This window comes from Mesocricetus auratus, unplaced genomic scaffold (genome assembly GCF_017639785.1).
Source record: "Mesocricetus auratus isolate SY011 unplaced genomic scaffold, BCM_Maur_2.0 Super-Scaffold_6730, whole genome shotgun sequence".
Taxonomy (NCBI): Eukaryota; Metazoa; Chordata; class Mammalia; order Rodentia; family Cricetidae; genus Mesocricetus; species Mesocricetus auratus.
This window is the reverse complement of record NW_024429184.1, coordinates 55,537,527-55,560,097: the sequence shown is the minus strand read 5'-3', so window position 1 is coordinate 55,560,097 and position 22,571 is coordinate 55,537,527. Positions and strand designations below refer to the sequence as shown.

Genomic DNA, 22,571 nt, shown 5'->3' with positions numbered 1-22,571 from the left:
GGAGGCCAGCATGGGACTGATCCAGACCCCCTGAATGTGAGAGTCAGTGAGGAGGCCTGGGCAATATATGGGGTCCTGAGCAGTGAATCAGTGTTTATCCCTCGAATACTAACAGACATCATGTGTCCATAACACAAAGAGGGATGCTCTCTCAGCCTGGACTCTTAGGGGAGTGCCTGGCCCCTGCCCTGAGTGAAATGACAGACTCTAGTCTCTGACCAAAAAGGAAGGTCAGCTGGTTGCTTCTCAGCATCTTTGATCTAGCAGTTTTTCAAAGCCATGTGTGACTTTTGAGTCTTTGTTGGTAAACTGAACAATAGGAGCCTACATATCCACGACTGAGCCAGGGTCAGGGGACCTGAAGTTCCTCCAGCGGTGGTGGTCTGAGTGGACAGTGCAGTGCTGACTATGGGGTTTGGGGTAGGGGGTGGCAGAGGGTAACTAAAATATCAGTAGATTCATGTGCAGTCACTAAGCCAACAGAAAAAAACATTAGATGTCCTAAAGACCATGAGCAAAATGAGATAATGCTAAAGCTCACAATTCCATATCAGTTTAGGTATTGGCACCTATTCAAATTTTTACTTTACCACCAACATAAAAGACAGTAGAAAAAAAGTGTTCTATTGTTTACTTCTTCCTTCTCTTTCTTTTTTGAGGGCTACATTTGCTACGAATATAGGACAAAGCCCTTTATTATTTCCTTTCTCTAAAACTTTGCTTACATCAAAATCATTTCTGTTAGAGACTGATGCATGGCCCATCAATGATCCAGTTATCTTCCGTGCTTTCATTTCTCCTGTGACTAGACTTTGTTCTTCCAATAAGCAAGCTGCACATTTTATGGAAGAATGCATGTGTAATAGGGTTATGCTTTTCTTAAGATTTTCCTAAAATTTAGTATGATGTGGTGGTATAATCCTTTAGTCCCAGCAGTTGAGAAGCAGAAGCAGGTGGATCTCTGTGAGTTAGAGACCAGGCTGTATTGTAAGACTCTGTTTAAAAAAGAGAGATGGGGTTGGTTGTCTTAGTTAGGGTTTCTACTGCTGTGAAGAGACCCACGATCATGACAACTTTTATAAAGGAAACCATTTATTTGAGGTATTGGCTTACAAGTTTTGAGGTTCGGTCCATTATCATCATGATGGGGAGTATGGTAGCATGCAGGCAGACATAGTGCTGGCTACCTTGGTCAGAAGACAATGGGAAATTATCGCTATAGATTTATCCGCAGACTCCAAACTCACCAGCTGCATTAGAACAAATTTTGTTTGCAGTGTGCTTCATGAGTAGCTGGAAGAAGTGTCTAACCAGAAAACTAGAGCATAACAATAGCTGAGCGGACAAGTAGAAGGAACAAGAGATGAAAATAAAAATATAATTTCTACAAAGTTAAAGGTGACAGACAATCGGGTAAGGAGGTCAAGCACATGAGCCTACAAGGAAGGAAAGTGTGAAAGTAGCAACAAAGATAAGTGTTAAGCCACTCTAAAGGAAATAAAACATAGAGTCCTGGATTTTGTAGTACTTGTGCTTTCAGGCATCCAGTGAGTCTTGAAATGCATCTCTTGTGCATACAGGAGACTAGTAGGTTGATGGATTTGACAGAAGCATCATTAAAATAATTCTTAATGAATCATCAAAGGCAGGATGAACAAACTGGAAAAATATTTTAAATAGCATAAATTAGCTAAACTTAAATATCTAAACAAGTCAAAGTGATAGCATTGAATGTAAAATAAGAATTGTTGTGTATTTAAGTAATCAACCAACTCATAACTTTCAAAAAATGGATACAAAGTAGAGGTAAGGCAGCTATTAATGAGATGCGGAGGGGTGGTTCTCCACATGCCACTGAGAATCATGTACACTGCCCTGAGCAGTATAGCACTGTAGAGAACAACCTGGCCATACTTAGTGGAAATAAATATGGCCTAGTAATCTATCCCAGGGAGGCATCCAGGAGGAACTTGAGCCCAGGTTCATAGGGGGACATGCACAAAGATGTTCATTGTAGCAGCAGCTTAGAGTCGACTGACTGTTCTTCGCTACTGGCCTGGCAAGGCAAAGTGTGATGCATGCATCAGGAATTTACTACCCATCGTTCAGAAGCAGCAACCCAGTATTTCAGACTTGTGAGTCTCGGGCCATACATTAAAATTTTTAATTCAAAAATTAAATTTGGGAGTCGTGATCAATATTTATAATCCAAGCACTGGGAAGACTGAGTCAAGAGGACGGGATGTTCAAGGACAGCCTAAGCCACATAGCAGTTACAGGCCAGACAGGCACCCACAAGGCATTGTTTCAAAAAGCAATTTAAAAAATAAAAATCATAACTAAACAGAAATCTATAGCAAAATGTAATTTATACACGTTAAAATCATAAACACATGAAACAGCACCATTTATGTTTGAAGGGAATCACTCACACTCACAGGTTTCTATGCCTTCAGAGCAGTGGTTCTCAACCTTTCTATTGTGACCCTTTAATACAGTTCCTTCCCAATCATAAAATTATTTTCATTGGTGCTTCGTGTCTGTAATTTTGATATTGCTTTGAATCGTAATGCAAATATCTGTGTTTTCTGATGGTCTCTGGGGGGATGTGACCCACTGGTTAAGAACCACTGCTTTAGAGCACTGATGTAGCATAATTTTGCCTATAGTGAGGGACACTTACACGGAGTTTAAAAGAGAATGAATGACAAGATTACAAAATTTTTAGAAAGATATATTAGAATGTAGAATTAATTCGGTTCCTTGCATCTGACATCAATAAATTCTATTGTCTGAAATATTATACAATAATAAACATTTATTCAAGCACTATCTTTGTTTCTTTATTCTCTTTCCCAGAATGTTCCAGACTGACATAGTTTTCTTAATAAGGCTTACACGATTGTGTTGTAGGCCTACACGTTTGTGTTGTTAGTGGTTCCTACTTTCCAATGATACTCTTCAAGATACAATTTAACTTCTGCCTCTTATAAATCTTTTAGATATTTCCATTCATATAAATAACTGAAACAAATTGCCTTTAGAAGTTGTTCCATGGCATCTAAGACTTAGCTCTGCCTCATGTCTATTGCAAGACTCCCTCTACTTGAAATGGACTTCCTAGAGATCAGAGAGGCATATTTAAAACTTCTTGCCAAGTACTGATGTGTATGTAGGGAGATCCCAATGGACACCTAATAGATCTGCAGCAAATTGCAGTAGAAATCCTTATTGCAAGAAATGAACAGGTGGGATCCTAATGGGAGGTTGAAAAATGTAGTGGTTTCTATGTAGAAATAAATTAGAGAGTGGAGAAGAATGGAGGATCCTTCCCTAACTGCTAACAGAAAGGCTTGGATCTGTTGCTCCCTGTAGATAATGCAGCTATATATAAACAGAAAGAGATGAAGTCAGCTTTAGGTTGCTCTTTATCAAAACTTCCTGTCTTATTTGGTGTTTTCTTGCCTAGAATAACCTTTCCCTCAACAAGTCTCTAGCTCTTACAGCATACTTTTCATTCCTGATTGTCCAAAGCAATAATCAACCATTCCTACTTTTCCCCTGAACTTTTAATGGATTTTACTTCAATCTAACGACAAAACAAAACACCTTACCTAGTTCAAAATTTGCATCTTCAGTCTACAACAGTCCTTTGCCCTTACTTATAACTACAATGTTTCTTTTGATTTAATACTAAAATATACCATTTGCTTATGATTGTTATTTATTATGTATATATATATATATATTTTGAATATCAAACTTCAGGTCATTCACCATGTTGCCACAGATAAAAGTCCTACACAGTGAAGCTGATTTACCCTAAGCCATGGTTTCTCACTGAGATTTAGAATCTCATTTAGCTGCACCGTGCAAATGATCTGAATGGAGCCAAAGGCTGAGTTTAGAAAAGGAACTTGAACTTCTGGCGAGATCCAACAAAAAGCTGAGGCTTCCAAACACAAAGATAATGTGTAGCTGACTTAGCCCTATGGAAGCTGAAGAAGGAGTGAATGGTGACAGAAGGGAACATAATAAAAAGTGACCTAGACCCAGGTTTTATGTAATAAGACACAGTAGAATATCTATTTAATCTACTTCCTACTTTGGGGGTCTGGATCAGGTCAGACAAACATTTTTCTAACTTAGTTTCCCCTTTTGTGTGGTAAGAAAATGAGAAAAATCTCATTATCAACTACTTACTAACATAGTGTACAGATAACATTCACTTTTGTATCTGCCTAGTAGTAAAGTGGGCCTGAAGCCAAAAAGGTAATCAATAAATGCTTGCTAAATGAATGCATGAGGAAAAAGTAATGGACTATAGAGATGTTACATCAGAGATATGTGCCAAGAAGAAAGATATTCACAATACTGGCTTCGAGGGGCAGGGAAGGAACATAGGCAATCAGAGAGGAATGTGCTATCTTTCATGTTGGAGCTGGTACCCGGGGATAGCTTCTGGAGACAAAATGGCTATAACAGGAAGTGCTGGGACTCCAGCACTCCAAAGAAGACTAGCAAACATGATTTGAGAATTAAGATTCACTATGGAAATGCCTATCCAAATGCATATTAAGCAACATGTCTGAAAGCTTAAATTCTTATTTGTTATAGGATGGAGACAAGACAGGCAGAGAGAAATATAAGGAAATCCTGGTAGGCTTCAGTGTTATAACCCGCGGAGACTAAATCCAAGTTCTGCCATTCATTCTGGCACAAATATTGACAACACATTAGTCACTGAGAAATTTAGAATGAAGATTTTAGTTTTGAAAACTGAAGATTGTAGGATCTATTCTGTAGACTGGCTTTGTAGATTGAATATATAGATATACGAGGCATAAAACATACTTCACATATTTTTTCCTTTTCATAATTACTGTGCTGTATGATGATGTGTGTAAATACAGGTGCGCATGTGCCATGGCTTTCATATGTGGAGGTCTCTCTTTCCACTGTGGGTCATGGAGAGCAGACTCACATGGCCAGGTTTGTACTCTAAGTGCTTTTACCTAAGTCCACTGACCTGCTTCACATTATGTGTACTTCTGTTTTTGTTGTTATTATTGTTACTGATGTTACTCTAGATTTTATGGCCAATAAGTTTTGTATTCATCACCTATTTGTCTTCAGGTGAAACACTTGCAATTTGCAAAATAAATGGCTTCTTTATTTTTGTATTTTCATTATGTGCATTTTTCGTCTTTGGCATTTTTGTAAAAGCCCATCTGATTTTGCTTTAGAAGCATGGAGAAAAAAAGTCACTCTACAGCCAGTATAGACTAGCTAAGTTGCCTGTGTGGCAGCAAGGAGGCTGTCCTGGTTTAGAAACTCCCTCGGAATTGAGGAAGGGCCAGAGAAGAAGCAGGGAAGGACTCAAGAGGCAATTCACCAATGGGCCCTTTCCTGCATAATTCTTTAAGCGAGGGTCTCTACCTCGTTTGGATGCACTTCCAGCATCTTCTCAAAGACAAGACTCCTTGGTATTTGCTTGTTTAAACAAAAGTCGTGACCTCTTGGTTTGTTAAATATATACATAATTAAGATAAGACAACTTTTGAATTAGACATATCATAATTAGACATAAGAAATAATGTAGGGCTGGGTGGTTATGGCGCACATCTTTAATCCCAGCACCCGGGAGGCAGAGGCAGGTGGATCTCTCTGAGTTCAAGGCCAGCCTGGTTACAAAGCTACACAGAGAAACCCCGTGTCGAAAAATCAAAACAAACAATCAAACAAACAAACAAAAAATAAACTGGGCAAAATAATACTTATCAGTATGTACCTTGGAATCAACAAACAATAGGGTTTATTTTTCCTAAGTAAAAAATTTAAAGAGCTTTAGTTTGGAGGAAACGTGTTAAATTTTGAAGCAAAGTCATTAAAATGGTTGGGGTTCCTTTTGGGTCTTCAACCCAATGTTTTGATTCTTACAGAAACAGGCCTCCTTGCGCCACTGGTAGGCTGGCTTCCCAGTTTAAACTCCTCAGTATGGAGTGGTTTTGAGGCGATGTAGAACTTCATTAGTTCTAAGGAGAGCAGACTGAGTGAAAATACAGTGCTGGGAAGGGAAGACTGAGTGAGAGCAGAAGTTTCACTTCTAATTTTGGTTCCAACTTTTTATGCTGAGGTAATTGTTTTTAAAAGTTTAGTACAACCTCAGTTTCACAATCCCAGAAAGAAAATATAATCCATCTAAGAAACGTTGTGTCTGGGAATAAAAAGGGGTGGGAGCTGTCTGCAGAGCAAGTCAGGGGTATGTTTGACCAAAAAGGCAAACCCAGGAAGATGTGGGACCTAGGCTCTTTTTGATTGCTACAAGAGCTACTATGCTTCTAGCGACCCTCAAAAAAACCTTGCATTGACTGGAGGTAAGGCGCTCCGGAGCTGCTCAGGAAAACAAGGAGGGAGGCTAAGTGCCTCCGGCGTGGAACAAAGGCGTGGCAGGATCTCAGGACGCCATCTGAGGTGGCTCCCAGGGAGGGCGGCTGGAAAAACCCAGGCTACGGGAGCATTCACCCTGGAGACCGCCGGAGGCGCGGCCCCGCCCTCCCTAGCCCCGCCCCAGCTAGCATGGACCAATGGGCGAGCTGGATGTTAGCGTGTGGGAGGCGATGCTGGGTTGCTACAGCGGGAGCTGGGCGGCGGCGGGCGCTGCCTGAGGATCCCGAGGCGGCGCGCCATGGAGGGGCTGGAAGGTGAGACGCCAGGGGATGCGGCTGCAGGCTCGAGCGGGCGGAGTCCGGGCCGGGACTCCCGGGACAGTGCGGCCGGACGGCCCTGCGGCGAGCTCCCTGCCGCCGCCGATGCCCGGGACGGAGCGGTGACCGCGGGCTGCCTGCCGCGCACGGTCCCCCGCTTCCCCGCGTGGTCGGAGCCCCTGGTCCTCTCTCCTGCAAGGCCTTCCCACCCTTTTCTCGTCCTTCCTGACCCCCGAATTCCTCTGGGTAGTCAGCGTCTCTGCTCGGGCTTTATTATCTTTGCAAACTGTATTCTCGGCTAAGGTCGGCGACGTCCGAGTCGCCAGCCCTCGCTGGCCCCTCGGGACTCGCCCCGCCTCCGGCGAGTCCCGGACACACACCTGGGACATTCCTAGGTAGCCTTCCTTCCGTTCCTACCGCGTCTCGGCAGGAGAGATGATAGAGCATCCCCCAGGAAGTGTCCCTGGCCAGCGCTACACCAGGAACAATAGCTCCAGCTTGGTGATTTATTCACGAGCACTGACTAGGGAAGAGCCAGCGCTGGTTCCTTATCTTAGCCCTTTCCTGGTGCTGTAACCATGGCTTCAGATTTTGCTTTGTTCTCCATTCTTACTGTTTCTCCCTTTTCATCCAATTTAATCCCATGTCAGGGCAACATTTATTTAAAAACCAAGGGAGGGAAAAACAAAACAAAAAAACCTAGCAGTGGTAATAACCACTGCTAGTAAACCCTTCTAATAAACAAACTTTCAGAATTTTTGGATCCTGTTTTATTATTATTATTATTATTATTATTATTATTATTATTATTATTATTATTAAATTCTACCACTTAATGTACTTGGAATGAGCAGGGGCACCGAGTCCTTCATTTTCTCGTATTATAGATAGTTAAATATTTCAGGATGTGCTATGCAGTGAAGAGTGGCAGCTAATAACTTTTTTCAGTTTTTAGTGATTTTAAGTGCACCGGAAAGAAAATGCAATATGATTATGAATTTTATTTCATAGTTTTATTTTGCAGTGAAGCCCTCACCAAACATCTTGAAGGTGATAAAGAATTTCAGTTGACTATATATATGGTGTACCAGTCAACTTTACATGGAATGAGAAATAGTAACCACAGAATGCCTTCCTTTCAAGAATCTTTTTGGGAGACTCCTGCAGGCAGCTTATTTTAATTGTTTAAAACTCTACTGGTGTAGAGTCTGTATAGAAAACAGGGTTGAAACATGGGTTCCAGAATTTGTATCTTATTATCATAGTGCATGAAGAGTGTTTTATAACTCTTCCCAGATTTTTACTGATCGATATTTACAGTGATAGAAATATTCACCCCATGTTTATTTACCATCCTATGCATGCTAAGAATAAAAGGCTCGATCGCCATTCTAAGAATCTTCACCATTTAAGCTGTGCTGATACTACTGTTGCAATCTAAGTGAGAAATTTTGGAAATATAATTGACAACTGTCATAATATTCAGTCACTATGTGTGTTCTATGTGGATCCTGATGTAATACGGAATGAGCATGATTTATGAGTCTGGTTTAAGTCAAATAGAACCAACCCTTTAACTCTGATTTTTTTCTAACAAAATAAGATGTCATCATTAAAAGTTCTCTATCATAATGAGTTAGGTTGAAATATAAGAAAATACGGGCAATGGTGGCGCACGCCTTTAATCCCAGCACTAGGGAGGCAGAGGCAGTAGGATCTCTGTAAGTTCGAGGCCAGGCTGGACCGACAGCCTCAAACAATACAGAGAAACCCTGTCTCGTAAAAACCAAAAAAAAAAAAAAAAAAAAAAAAAAAAGAAATATAATTGTCTGGCAGAACAGCTGAATATTGATGATTTCAAGTAGTTCAACATAATAATAATCTCAGACTGTTCTGTTCTGCTGAGTGGAAAACTGGCTTTTTTGGCTTCAACCCCACCCCACCCTTACCTTCCTTAAAAAAAAGTCAGTTCCTATTGCATCACATTTTGCAGAGTGTAAAACTTTTGAGTCTTAAGGATACCATTCATTAATTTATTCGCCCACGCTTTTACTTACTAAGTAATTTGATAGCTTTTCTCTATATTGGAAGTTATAGGGTTGAGAATCTTTAAGTTTGTCTACTGTATTTTTTGTTTTGTTGTTTTGCTTCTAGTTGAAAGTAGTTAGTCTGAAAAATTATTTCAAAGCTTTTTCTTTTCTTTTTTTGTTTTTTTCTTTCAAGACAGGGATTCTCTGTAGCCTTGGAGCCTGTCCTGGCACTCACTCTGTAGACCAGGCTGGCCTCTTCTACACTCACAGAGATCCACCTGCCTCTGCCTTCCAAGTACTGCGATTAAAGGCATGCATCACCAACTCCCAACCCTATTCTTACTCTTTTAAAGTAAATTTTAGTTGCTTACATTTGAATCATACCATTTATGTCATTTTTGATCTTCTGGGACTTTTATGTCTCTGGAATTGTCACAAAGAGAATTATTAAATTGCATAGAGTATTTTAAGCCAATGTTGCTATAATTTTGTATAATCATAACAGAACTTTTGCATGGCTTGAGTAATTAGAGGAAAGCCTTTTAATTCCTTTTCATGTAAATGTTGTACCTTGGATGTATAGATGCATAGAAGTAATTTTAGAGTTGGGAAGTTATAATCTGTTATAAATTTATCTTCATTAAGATTGAGGAGATAAGAGTATACACATGGACTTTGGGCTCCCATCCAACAATGTGAGATGCATTCTCACCCTGAACTCTTGGGGGAGGGTCTAGGCCCTGCCCTGGATGAAATGACAGACTGTGGACACCCCCATGGAGGGCCTCACCCTCTCTGGGGAAATGAGGGGCTATTGGTGGGGTTGGGGGAGGACACGGGAGGAGGGGAGGGAAACAGAGGGACCTGGAACTGACTTGTGAAGCAACCTTGTTTCTAATCTAAATTTAAACTTAAAAAAAAAAGATTGAGGAGATAAAATCGATTTTATCCTTACAGTATTGCTATTGCCTTTCTAATATCTTAAGATATGGTTATAACAATTATGGCAGACATTAGGCAGGCCATTCCTTTTCTGGACTGCTTCATTTATTTTCATAGTATTGCCCTTAAAACTTAATTACAAGTCCCATTGCTCCTCTCTGTTTTTTTTTTTTTTTTTTTTTTTTGGTTTTACAAGACAGGGTTTCTCTGTATTGTTTTGGAGGCTGTTGGTCCAGCCCGGCCTCGAACTCACAGAGATCCACCTGCCTCTGTCCCCCGAGTGCTGGGATTAAAGGAGTGCACCACCACTGCCTGGCTCTTCTCTCTGTTTTAACACCTGGTGGAAGTTGCCATCATGCTTTGTTCATGTTTCTCTTTTGTTTTAACTTAGCATAGATGTGTACTGGTTTACTGAATAACTATTCATCTTTGTTAGTAACGTTCATTTCTTTGTCATTGTTGTGGCTTTGATTGATGAGGAATTGCAGTTCAGGTTTTTTTTCATGGCCAGCAGGGTTTAAAGAAGCTTTTATCTAAACTTCTCTATTTTTTTTCTTGCTGTTGTTTTTATTAATTTTGTCTCCAATTTGGGAATGTATATTTATGAAAATTTATTTTTTTGTATGAGTGTTTGAGTTATATGTATGTGTGTGCACCATGTCTATGCCTAGTGCTGACAGAGGTCAAAAGGAAACTTCAGATCCCATGGAACTGTAGTTATTGACAGTTGTGAGCCCACATGTGGATACTGGGACCTGAACCCTGAGTTCAGTAACTACTCTTAACCATTTGGACATCTCTCTAATCCACAATATGGCATAGTATTCAAATCAGAATCTCAGTTATCTCAGCTATTAAAAGCAAAGTTATTAAACACTAATGCATGTTGACTGTATTAAGTATTAAACATACACAGAAAAAACATTAGTTAAATGTCAGGTGCATGGAAGTACATATTTATTCAATGTATGACTAAGGAAGCATGTTAAATGCTTAAGAGTATCAGTTATAGCTAAACCATCTCCCCTTGCCTACCAGCTGAGGCTCAAATAACTGTGCCCAAGATAGACAGGAAAAAAAGCAGACACCAAATATATATATATATATATATATACATATATATAGTGGCACATATATATTATATATATAGTGGCAAATGTCAAGGGAAGTACAAGGGAGGATGGACTTGGAAGGTATAGGACTTTTCGGTGCAAGAGAGAAGAAAGTTTCCTGGTTCAATGACTTTGGCTTTAGAAATGTGTTTGTAGTATACGGGAGTATCAGATTTAAAATAAACCTCACAGACAACTTGGAATTTATTTATTTGAAAATTTTAGTGGTTATTACTAGCAAGCGGGAACCATTGCCTAGGCAAATCATACTTAATAAAGCGAGAAAAGAAACTGCTTGTAAAATCCTGTGCTTCAGGATTGGTAGAATAGGAAATTGGGTGGTGAGAGTCTTTAGAAAAGTTTTAAAACTTTCAAAAATAATTTGGAGGAAGACACTAATATTTGTGAAGAAATAAATGAGCTAGAGGAAGCTTATAGTATCTGGAAATAGTAGGTAGGAAATCTAGTATTAACCTGCCAAAGGATTGGGAAGAAATATGAAGCCTAAAGAGGAAAACGGTAAAGGTGTATGAACAGTACCTTGTGCAACGGAAAAGCCTAGCTAGTCAGTGAGGGTGCAGAAGAGGCAATTAAACATGACATTTAGTAGATCAATGGTGAGTAGTTACCTCCCAGTTCTTAGTCTGTTGTTGTTGTTATTATTATTAGCTTTCCCTGATCTTGTCTGCTCTCAAAGATAGCTATCTTCTTTTCCATATTCTATTTTTTTCTCTATGTGATTGGTCATCTGACATTTTAAATATTTGGTTCTACTTACTTTTCTTCCTAGTATTTGAAGAATAGGGTCTCTGTAAGATTAGGGATTTTCTTTGTATTTCATTTTATTCTTTTGCCTTTAGCTCCATATGTCTTAGAACATATCTGATGCCAGAAAGTCAATTAGTATTGTCGTAGCAAGTAAGAGGCCTATTTTAATATAGTGGATAGGCTTAGAAAGTGTGCCTGTAATCATGTAGGGAGAGAGTGAGAGGGAGGGACTAACCAGACAGTGACAGCATTTGAAAATACACTGCTCAGGGCATTGGTCTTAAGTATTTCTTGGGTGGAAAAAGCATTACTGATGAAATGAGTGTAAAAAAATACCAGTACTCTGTGTCTTCTTTTCCTTAATTGAGGAAGTAAGAAGACTCATTTAACTTTGTTTAATATAACATTTCATAAACACTTGCCCATGTAAGAAGGAATTTGAGAACGATTTATGAAAGGGGAAACAGTAGGTTTCTGTTCAAACTCGGTAGATAGGGAACTACAACTTGAAAGGAACTTAGAGCAGTGTCTATTTTTGCCTGTCCGGAACCAGAAATCACAGAGACCTGCCTGCCTCTGCCTCCTGAGTGCTGGATGTGTGACACCACACCCATCTACTCCGTTTCTTAAGGAAGTAGAAATTTTTTTCTTTTCTCTCCCAAGCAAACGTATATTTTTAAACACACTGTAAACCATTTAGAGACTCCCCCCCCCCACCCTGTCCCTCTGGATCTGTCTTTACTATCTATCTTTTTTTCTGACCATGAGTCTTTTGTCTGCTAAACAGCGTTACTAGGATTAAAGTGGACATTTTGGCTGCTGGTTCCAACCAGTTATGTTCTCCAACTTGCCAGGGTACTTTTACCTCTAGCTCAGGGAGCTGGACTCACTGCTTCGACTCTGGTCTATGCCGCCATCAAGCAGCTTGTAGCACACTGCCCATAATCCTTTTTGTCTGTATGAGTAAAAGTTAAATATGCCATGCAGCGTGCTGTGTGGCATGGAGACAAGGCCTCTTTGTACTTTGGAGGGAGTCTGCCATGCTGTCTATGTTCAAGCCGGACTGCCACAGTGTCTTTGCACCATGGCCTGCATGAGACTGAGACGAGGAAGCCCACTGCAGTTCTGTTTTACATGGAAATTCTTGTTCAAGTCCATTAACAAGTAGTTGGTTTCCTCATATCCTTGATGCCAATATTGCCAGGCAGGTTGACATTATAACATCTAAGACTACGCATATTTTTCTTTCTCCCCCAGTGACCTCCCGTGGTGGTTTGAATGAAATTGTCCCTCTCCCCCATAGGCTCATAGGGAGTGGCACTATTAGGTATTGTGGCCTTGTTGTTTGAAGTGTGTCACTGGGGGTGGGCTTTTAAGTTTCATAAGATCAAGCCAGGCCCATTGTCACTGTCACTGTCTCTTCATGCTGCCTGCTGACTCAGATGTAAAACGCTCAGCTCTTTCTCCAGCACCATGTCTGCCTGTGTATCCCATCACCATACTTCCCACAATAATGATAACGGACTAAACCTCAGAATTTGTAACTTAGACTGAATTAAATGTTTTCCTTTGTAAGAACGGCCGAGGTCATAGTGTCTCGTCACAGCAATAAAACTCACTAAGACTCCTCTATAGCACCTTTTTGCACTATTGAAAGCTCACCACCTGGGAAGAAGTTTTCAGGTCAGTTGTAGCTTGATGTCTACATGTCTTGCAACCAAAGGGTGTCATGTCTTCATCAGTAAGGTCTTATTATTTAGTAATAGTGGGCAACCAAGAGCAATGGCAGTACCTTTGTTGGTCTGGGGGACTGTAGGATCTCTATGACCTGTAACTAGTAAGGGAGTATCCTATATATGGTGCTGACATTTTCCTTTCATTTCCCATGTCTTTTGGCGGAATCATTGTCCACCCATGCAGGGTACCCATAACAAAATAAAGTCCTTTATTGACTTGTTTCTATCAATCAACTTGAGTGCTTTTTTCCAATAGTGTTTGATCTCTGCTACAATTTTCACTCCTTGAATGCCAATTCTCCACTGTATTTTTATATGCTTTAAGATTTGCTAGATTTTGTCACTTGGGAGAGCTTAGTGGAGTTTACATGACTCAGAAAGTATGAGTATTTATTTATATAAGGTATTTTATTATGTAACATCCTAATTGTAAATTTTAGGTAGACTTAATGTATATTACCCATATGTAACAGGTGCTAAGCTGGCCCTATCCATATGATTAGTTACATATTTATTCCTAATTCAACTGGTAAGGCCCCTAAAGAGCACATTTTCTTTGTTATAGCTCCTTTTACATTCTCAGTTCTCTGTCTGGACACCTGGAAGTGACTTCATCACCATAGTACCTACTACCTGATGTGTTTGTTTTTCCATATTGACTTACTAATTTTTATATCTGAGGAATTTAAAGAGAAGTGTTTTGTTATCCATTTATATTTCCTACTAATGTAGTTGTGATGTTTTGTTATATTTTGTTATATTGTAGATAAAAAAGAACCACGTGTCATGTAACCTAACATCCTTATTGTATACCACAGAGCTGAAATTTAAAGTTAGCTAATATAAGACAGATTCCAGTTACTTTTCTACTGTATTACTATTAATGTTATATCTTTTAAATGTTGTATAGAACAAAATGTAGCTTCTGGTTTTTGAGACCTAATTTATCATCACCACTTAGTGTAAGTTTTTGGTAGGTCTTAATATCAATAGATATGTACATGTTGGTGAATCAGGAAAATTAGAAATTTGTATTTTTCTTATTTTGAAAGACCTTTTCCAGTTGGGTGTTGGTGGTGCACGCTTTTAATCCCAGCAGTCGGGAGGCAGAGGCAGGTGGATCTCTGAGTTCAAGGCCAGCCTGGTCTACAGAGCTATTTCTAGGACAGACTTCAAAGCCACAGAGAAACCCTATCTCAAAAAAAAAAAAAAAAAAAGACCTACCTTTTTCCCCCTTTTATTGAGATTATTACCTGTGGTGGTTTAAGTGAGGATGGCATCCCCATAGGCCCATGTATTTTTAATATTTGTTCCCTAGTTGGTGGAACAGTTTGAGAAGGATTAGAAGGCATGGCGTCCTTCCTGGAGGAGATACAGCAATAGGAACGGGCTTTGAGATTTTAAGGACATGATATTCCCAGTTACAGCTCTCTCTGCCTTGCAGTTGTCTCAGGAGGTGAGCTAGCAGCTACTGCTCCAATGCCATGCCTTCCTGCCTGCGTGCTGCCATGCTCTCCACCGTACTTGTCATAGACACTGCAAGCCCCCCATAAACTCTTTCTTCTGTAAGGTGCCATGGTCATAATGTCTTCACAGCAAAAGAGAAATAATTGAGACAGAAGTTGATACCAGGAAGTGGACTATTGCTCTGACAGGCCTGACTATGTTGTCTGAAGGCCTGTGGAAGACTTTGGAACTTTGGACCAGGAAAATGATGTAACTGTGGGGTCTTGGGGAGGGCGGCTCAAGAGGGCTCAGAGGAAACAATATTAGCAACGAGGCAGAGAATATTCTTAGGATATTTTAGCCAAGAATGTGGCTGCTTTTTTCCTTTGTCCTAAAAATCTGCCCCTAAATTGAAGACGTTTGAACTAATTTTCTTGGTAGAGGAGATTCCAAGACAGCCTAATACTGAATCTGTTACCTGGAATGATTTATATTTATGTATTGTGCCCTTATATGCTGGGAGTATGTAGCTTGATTTTTCCTTTTATTGGGGGTTACCATGAAAAGATTATCTTAGTCTCAGAAGAGACTGGACTTTTAAACTGTGCTGACACAAAAGGACTGGGAAGTTTTGAAGTTGGACTGAAGGAATTTTGATATGGCCATTAGCCTCTGGAGGTTAGGGAATGGAGTGTGGCGGTTTGAATGAGGCTGGGCCCTATGGCTCATATATTTGAATACTTGGTCCCCAGTTGGTAGAGTTTGGGAAAGGATGTGGCCTGCTTGTTAGAGGAGGCATGTATCACTGGGCTGGCTTTGATGTTTCAAAAGTCCATGTCATCCCAGGTAGGCTTGCTCGTGCTTCCCCCTCCCTGGTCTGTCTCTCCCTTTCCCCCTCCCTCTTTCTGTCCATCTCCCAACTGCCCTCCCCCCACCTTTCTGGTTATCCGAAGATGAGCATTCTCAGCTACTGCCCTAGTACCATACCTGCTTACTTGTCTGCTCCCATGCTTCCTGATAGTGATGGATTTACCCACCAAAACTACAAGCCCCCAATAAACTCTTTGTTTTATAAATTGCCTTGGTCATGGTATATTTACAGAAATAGAAAATTAAGATATTACCTCTCCCCTGCCCCCTTTGCAACAGGGTCTTGCTAAGGAGGCTGAACTGGCCTCTAGGGTGCCAGGATAATAGGAGTGTATCATACATAGGCTGATTATTGCTGCTGTATACATTCCTTTTTTTGTTAGTGACAGTGATTCTTCTTTCCCTTGAAGACATTTTTTGATCATGTTTCATGATTTGTGAAAATTAATTCCAGAGATTAGATTTTATTTATCATGTGGTAAACCTATGGCAGCCATTAGGTTTTAAATTTTTTATCGAAAAGATGAGAGGTGATATTATTCTTGCTAAATTGAAGAGAGAAGTAAATAAGTGAACTGTGCTGGCTTTATGAGAGCAATGGTTGTGTTCACCCTTGTGCACAAGTATGTGTCTGGTAACCAGTAGGTATTCAAATAGTCATTCAGGTCATACCAGTAAATTGAATTCGTCTTTTCTGAATGGTTAACTGGGAAAAGAGTGTGCGTGCGTGCGTGCGTGCGTGTGTGTGTGCGTGTGTGCGTGTGTGTGTGTGTGTGCGCGCGCGCAAGTGTGCGCGTGCACATACGTTGTGTGATTAAACCTGTAGCTTTAGGTATGCTAAGACCTACAGTCTCAGGATTGAGACAGAATTATGATATTATCATTAGGTTTTATTTTGTAATGAACATAACAAGTATGTAACTGAAGAAATACACTTTTAAGCAAGTGAACTGGGTGATTTTTTTAACATTTATACTGTTTAATTTTTAAATCATTGCTTTGTATTTAAAAGAATATATGGAAACTCAGGAAGCCTAATAGACTATTAAGCATGTTCTGTTACTGTGACTTATTAGTTTAAAGAAATTTTTACCTTAAAGAACCTAACAAAGTTCAATGTGGAAACTACTTCAGCTTTCGTGGTCCAGGTTAGTGAGACTTCTCTTGAGTAACCCATTTTTATGCCAATATTAGCGGAAGAAAACATCGGGTAAATTTTAGATTTGCTTTTCTAATGTCCAGCTTCACTACTATCCAGACATCTCACCTCCACCTGGGATTACAAACAGTCACTGTTCCCCAGTGAAATAGGGCAGTGGGGTACTAGGCAATTCGAGAACCATCGTTCCCCTGTTACTGCATTTGAACAAAACTTCTTATCAGTCTCTTTTGGATCACTATATAGTTTTTCTGTGAACTTGACCAAAGGACATAGTTTATGGAGTCAAATTGTGTTTTTTTTTTTTTTTTTGAGGAGTTTGGTACATTGAGCAGAAAATATTTTTCTAGTTTCTCTTTATATAAGTGAAGAACTTTCACAATCAGTGAAATTTCAACAGAAGATACACAGGTAATTTTATAGGTTTGCAATTTGCTTTTAGAAAATTACAGGTATGAAAGTAAGTTTAGGTTTAATACTTAATAGAAAATAAATAAATCAGTTGCATAGTGTCCCAAAGAACATAGTTATTTTTCTTTCAAACCATTTCAGCAATAAAATTTGTATGTACATGGTACAGTACTTAATCGGTATACAGATTATAGCTAGCTATCATTTAATTAATTGTGCCCAATGTGTTCAGAATATTTCAATGTAAAAGTCTAATGGATGATTTTAATATAAATATCATATGTACCTATAAAAATGAGTAATTCACAGGATATATGACATGCAGTTTACATAACTACATGGTCTCTTTTTATTGATTGATTAATTTTTTTCAGCTTGATCATAGTATAAACAGATGATCGTAAATTTGGATATTTATATTTTGTGTTGTCTGTTGATAATAAAGCAAGATTCCTTTGATTCTCACTCCCAGATAAGCTCAGGATGATTGGTGACAGTTCTTCATGCCTTGGAACTATTATTAAGATAGATCTGGTTCTGAATTCTTTATATTTATAGTAGATATAAGTAAATAAAAGAAAATTATATATTTCCAAAATATCACTTTGGTTATCCTTGGATTATCATTGTTGTGTTTATACTATTGTCTTTTAGGTCACTGATAACTGTAAGCCTTAGACCATTTTAATTGATAATTTTGCTCATTTTGAAATAAAACATTTTTGGTTTTTCAAGACAGGGTTTCTCTTGTAGCTTTGGAGCCTGTCCTGGAACTAGCTCTTGCACACCAGGCTGGTCTTGAACTCACAAAGATCAGCCTGCCTCTGCCTCCCAAGTGTCGGTATTAAAGGTGTGTACCACCACTGCCCGGCAAAGTACAACTTTTAAATAAGAATTCCCAACTCACCTGTAAGACCTAAGAGACAACATTAAAAATTAAAATTTTGCAATTTAAATTATGAAAGACGTTTAATTGGATTATTTTATGTTTTAGAAAATGGAAGTGTTGTCCAGGTTGGAGAATTGTTGCCCTGTAAGATCTGTGGAAGAACATTCTTTCCACTAGCACTGGTGAGTAGGTGGGATCTAGCCTGTGTGCACTGGGGCCCAGTAGACATGTTTCACGCTTGAGGACAGTTGTTGGGCTGAAGGTTGTGGAGCGTTCACAGAGGGTAATCTTTGAAGATGAGTTTCTTCTGAAAATGATTGAACTTCTGAACTCCGCTTTTAAACGCCAAATCTTCCAGCTTTGTAGGAATATTATGAAATAGAAACACAATGAGGGCAAAGTCCCTCATAAATATAAATGAGAATGTATTAACAAAATGCTATAATCCCTAGAATTTGCTTTTAAAAGTATTCCAGGAGCAGAAATTGTTGAGAAGTGTGATGAACAACTAGAGTCATGCTTTCTGTTTTCTTCCTGTATTTTAAATCATCCAGAGCAAAGGCTTTGTTGTTTCAACAGTATAAAAGTGCAGCTAAAATTGTGTTAATCTCATCTGATTGCCATATAGAAATTGAATAGAAGCATGTTTCATTAATCTTGATAAAGTTACTCAGATATATAGAATAATAATTATACCTTTGTATCCTTTTCAATCTCAAATATAAATGTGCAGTTATTAGTAATCTAATATTAATGTTTTTAAGGTATCAGTCTGCGAACTGGAGTTCTGGCACAGTCCACTGTGTATCTTGCAGGCTGCTAATGTTCAAGAAAGGGAGGAATTAATGCTTGAAAATGTTTTGATTAAGATACCTTCTAAATAACGGCCTTTTTTGTAATCATTTGTACATTCAGCAGTTTCTTCACAAAGGATTTTCAAAATATGCCACTTAGATTCTACAGAAGAAAGCAAATGTTTATTCCCGAGTTAAATGTTTAATTAAATAATGTGAAAGTTTAAAACTACTGCAGTTTGTATACTACAGTTTCTAAGTAGTCACAGCATACACTTGACATATACTGCTAACTTTCCAAGAACAGACATATTTGAGAATACTGGAAAGTTGCCTGCTAGCATTATTTTCGTTACTTAAGAGTAAAATAGAATCAAAAGTAATGGTTAGCACCTGTAATCCTAGTGCATGGAAATCCAAGGAAGGAAGGTAGCTACTACAAGTTTTTAAGGCCATCCTGAGTATAAGTGTAAGTGTGTCAAGAGACAGAGAGAGAGAGAGAGAGAGAGAGAGAGAGAGAGAGAGAGAGAGAGAGAGAGAGAGAGAGAGAGAGAGAGAGAAGACATTTAAAGAATTTATGCTAGGTGATGAAGAGCTGTTTCAGCAGTTAAGAGCACTTGTTGCCCTTGCAAAAGACCCCGGTTCAGTTCCCAGGACTCATATTCAAGGCGTCTTTCAACCCTCTACAACTCCATTTACAGGGACTCCTACAACCTCTCTGGCCTCTGTAGATACCAGGAGTACATGTGGCACACATATACTTACAAGTACATGCTAATACACATAAAAGTACATCTTCAAACCATTTATTTAAGAGCATGTATAGTCCAGTGTTTATTGAAATAAAGCTAAAAACAAATACAAATAGATAGTGGGTTTGTGATTGGCATCAGGACTAAATAAGCCAATTTTCTTCTTTTCCTCAGACAGACACCACAGTGCCATTTTCATGAGCACTTACTAAATGCAAAGGGAACAAAGGTGCATTGAACACACCAACATCAGTCAACAAAATTTCTATAGTGAAGGGAGTTTTTTTTTTTCCCCAGAGAACGGGTTATTTGGAGATTAGCTAAAATAATTTAAAGTGTCATTAAAATGAACAAATGAGTTAGCATTAATTAACAAAACAATGAAGATACAGATACACACTACAAGAAAAGTATTAGATGAAGAAAGTAAACAAGTTCTGGATGGAGGGAAAGGTTTTGAGTTGTAGGAGAGAAGGGATAATTGTATAGGAAGGACATAAATGACCACTGTTTGTTATTTTGGGTTAGTGTTATTAACCTATTTTTATGTTACTCTATGTAATTTAGCTACCAGTGTGGTGCCTTTTATGACCCCAGGACTGAATCATTCTTGCCTTACATTATTTTTTCTCATCTATCTTTTGTGTTTACTCAGGACTTTTCACTGAAATAGCTTTGAATTGTTTCATTATTGCTTATTCTTAGCAACAGTGAAAACTAGAATATTAAATGACTTCTAATAAAATTTTAAGATAGCATTTCTCTATAATTTCCTGAAAGGTGGGGGGGGGGGAGAGCGGTAGGGGACAGAGAAAGGAAAAAGAAAAAGACAGAGAGAGAGGTTTTTTTTTTTTAGTTTTTCGAAACAGGGTTTTCTATATTGTTTTAGAGGCTGTACTGCAACTTCCTGTGGGATTAAAGGCATGTGCCACCAACACCCTTGAGAGTTAGAGAGTTTGTATGTATGTGTTTTAAAGATTAATTAAGGAAAAATAAAATTTCCCATGTGGGTTTATTAAGGTGGTGTATAAGCTGGGCTAAATTTTTTAGTTTTGTGGTCTTCTGTATAAAAGAAAATATGCTGTATTTCTTCTTTTTAACAGAAAAAACATGGGCCCATTTGCCAGAAAACTGCCACTAAAAAAAGGAAGACTTTTGATTCAAGCAGGCAAAGAGCTGAAGGCACTGATATTCCCACAGTCAAACCTCTTAAACCCAGGGTAAGTATATATACTCTGGAACAGTATGAATCTTGTCATTACACTTACGGAAAAAAATCATAATGAATGATGAGTATTATTCTAGGTAGAATAAATAAAATTCCATGTGTGTCTTCAGAATAAATGTCAGAAACCTAAAGCTTATTTTAAATAAGAACAGGTGAATGAATAAAGATGTCATTAATAACAGAAGTGTAAAATTATAAGAGAAACTGGTTTACGGTAGTCAGTCACTGTATAGAACTTCACTGCAAACTAGTTTGAAACTGGACAAGTATTTGAGTGGCTTTCTTAAACTAGCTATGTGCTGGTTTTCTTGTGAATTAACTTGAATAATACATAAAATAAATTTAATAAAGTATTTTGTTTTAAAGTTGAATTGGAACTGGAGAGAGAGCAGTTAAGAGTACTTGGTACTCTTCTATAGGAACCAGGTTCCGTTCCCAGCCCGTGTCCAGTAGTTCATTTTTTTAGAAGACATTATTTGAACTTTGTAAAGAGAAGCTTTTTCCTTTGAGAGAAGCCTTCCTGCCAGGCTGGTTCTAGAGCTGCATCAGTTCCAAATAAACACACAGGAGGCTATATTCATTATGAAGCTGTTGGCCTTGCTTGTTTCTTACTGGCTAGCTCTGACTTAAGTAATTACCCCATAATTGTTAATCTAAGTATTTCTCTTACCGGAGAATAGTTCTGGGCTTCCTACCCCATGGCGTTACATCTTGACTCTCTGTGTTTCTTCTTCCCAGAGTCCTCCTGGACTCCTAGTCCCACCTATCTAGATTCCTATTGGCCAACAGTGCTTTATTGACATAATCACAGGACTTCCCAAATTATCTCCTCTTTTCTGTCTAAACAAAAAGAAAGGTCTTAACTTTAACATAGTCAAATTATATATAAAAGAACAGTTATCAAGTAAGAACATAGTTACAATATTTTGTCTATCAACATTTAGCAAGATTTAAAGAAAATATCATCCATCCCATCCTTGTGAGTCTAAAGTTCTATATGTAGCTTATCTTTTATCATAACTAAGGAAAACTATAATTATAACTATCTGTCTTCAACTGCATCAAAGACCACAGAAGGATAATATATAAACACTAGGATTGACAGAGACATCTTACTGCCTGGACAGTCACCCGAAGTTCCTCTGCAATGTTGGGACATCCACCTTCAGCCCATAGGCCACAATGTGTCCAGAAGATTTCTCAGCAAAGCAGGAAATTTCAAACTGTCCATCTGCATCAGCAGTCTGTCAGTCATTTTTCTTTGTCCTGTAGAAAGGCTCGTAGACTCTTCCATGAAGCAGGAACCCTGTAAGACTGAGTTCAGCAGTCACTTTCCTGTGGGTCCTGCATGTCCAGTTTATACAGCAACAGTCAAACAGTCTAATCTAATCCATAACGAGTTTCTTCGATGCCCATCTTCCTCTCAGACGTAATTGGTGCTGCCAGGAGAAGACATTTCTCATTGTCAAGAAAAACCCTAAACCATTTTAAATGCTATTTTCTGAAGGTCTTTGAAAGGCTTGAAGACTGTATATCTATCTCAAAAATATTTCTGAATATCTAGAAAACCTAACTAACCTAACTTATAGGTTCTGACTGTTATAAGTAACTATCTATAGTCTATATTTAATTATGCATTTTTTTAAAAGATCAGTATAAGCACAATACTTAATCAAGAGGAGAAATATACACATCTCAAAATTGACCTTGAATTTGTATCAAATGAA

General features: G+C 38.6%; 1 protein-coding gene across 2 annotated transcripts in view; it reads left to right on the top strand.

Moving 5' to 3' along the window:
• Window positions 1–6,604: 6,604 nt before the first annotated feature.
• The window catches only part of Zc2hc1a (zinc finger C2HC-type containing 1A), a 44,246-nt gene continuing 28,279 nt past the window's right edge, over window positions 6,605–22,571 (top strand). For both annotated transcript variants that reach the window (XM_040741400.1, XM_040741399.1), the window contains exons 1-3: window positions 6,605–6,704; window positions 18,176–18,252; window positions 20,720–20,836. In XM_040741400.1, the coding sequence (XP_040597334.1) occupies window positions 6,689–6,704; window positions 18,176–18,252; window positions 20,720–20,836 (210 nt within the window). In that variant the 5' untranslated portion in view covers window positions 6,605–6,688. The remainder of the gene's footprint in view (window positions 6,705–18,175; window positions 18,253–20,719; window positions 20,837–22,571) is intronic.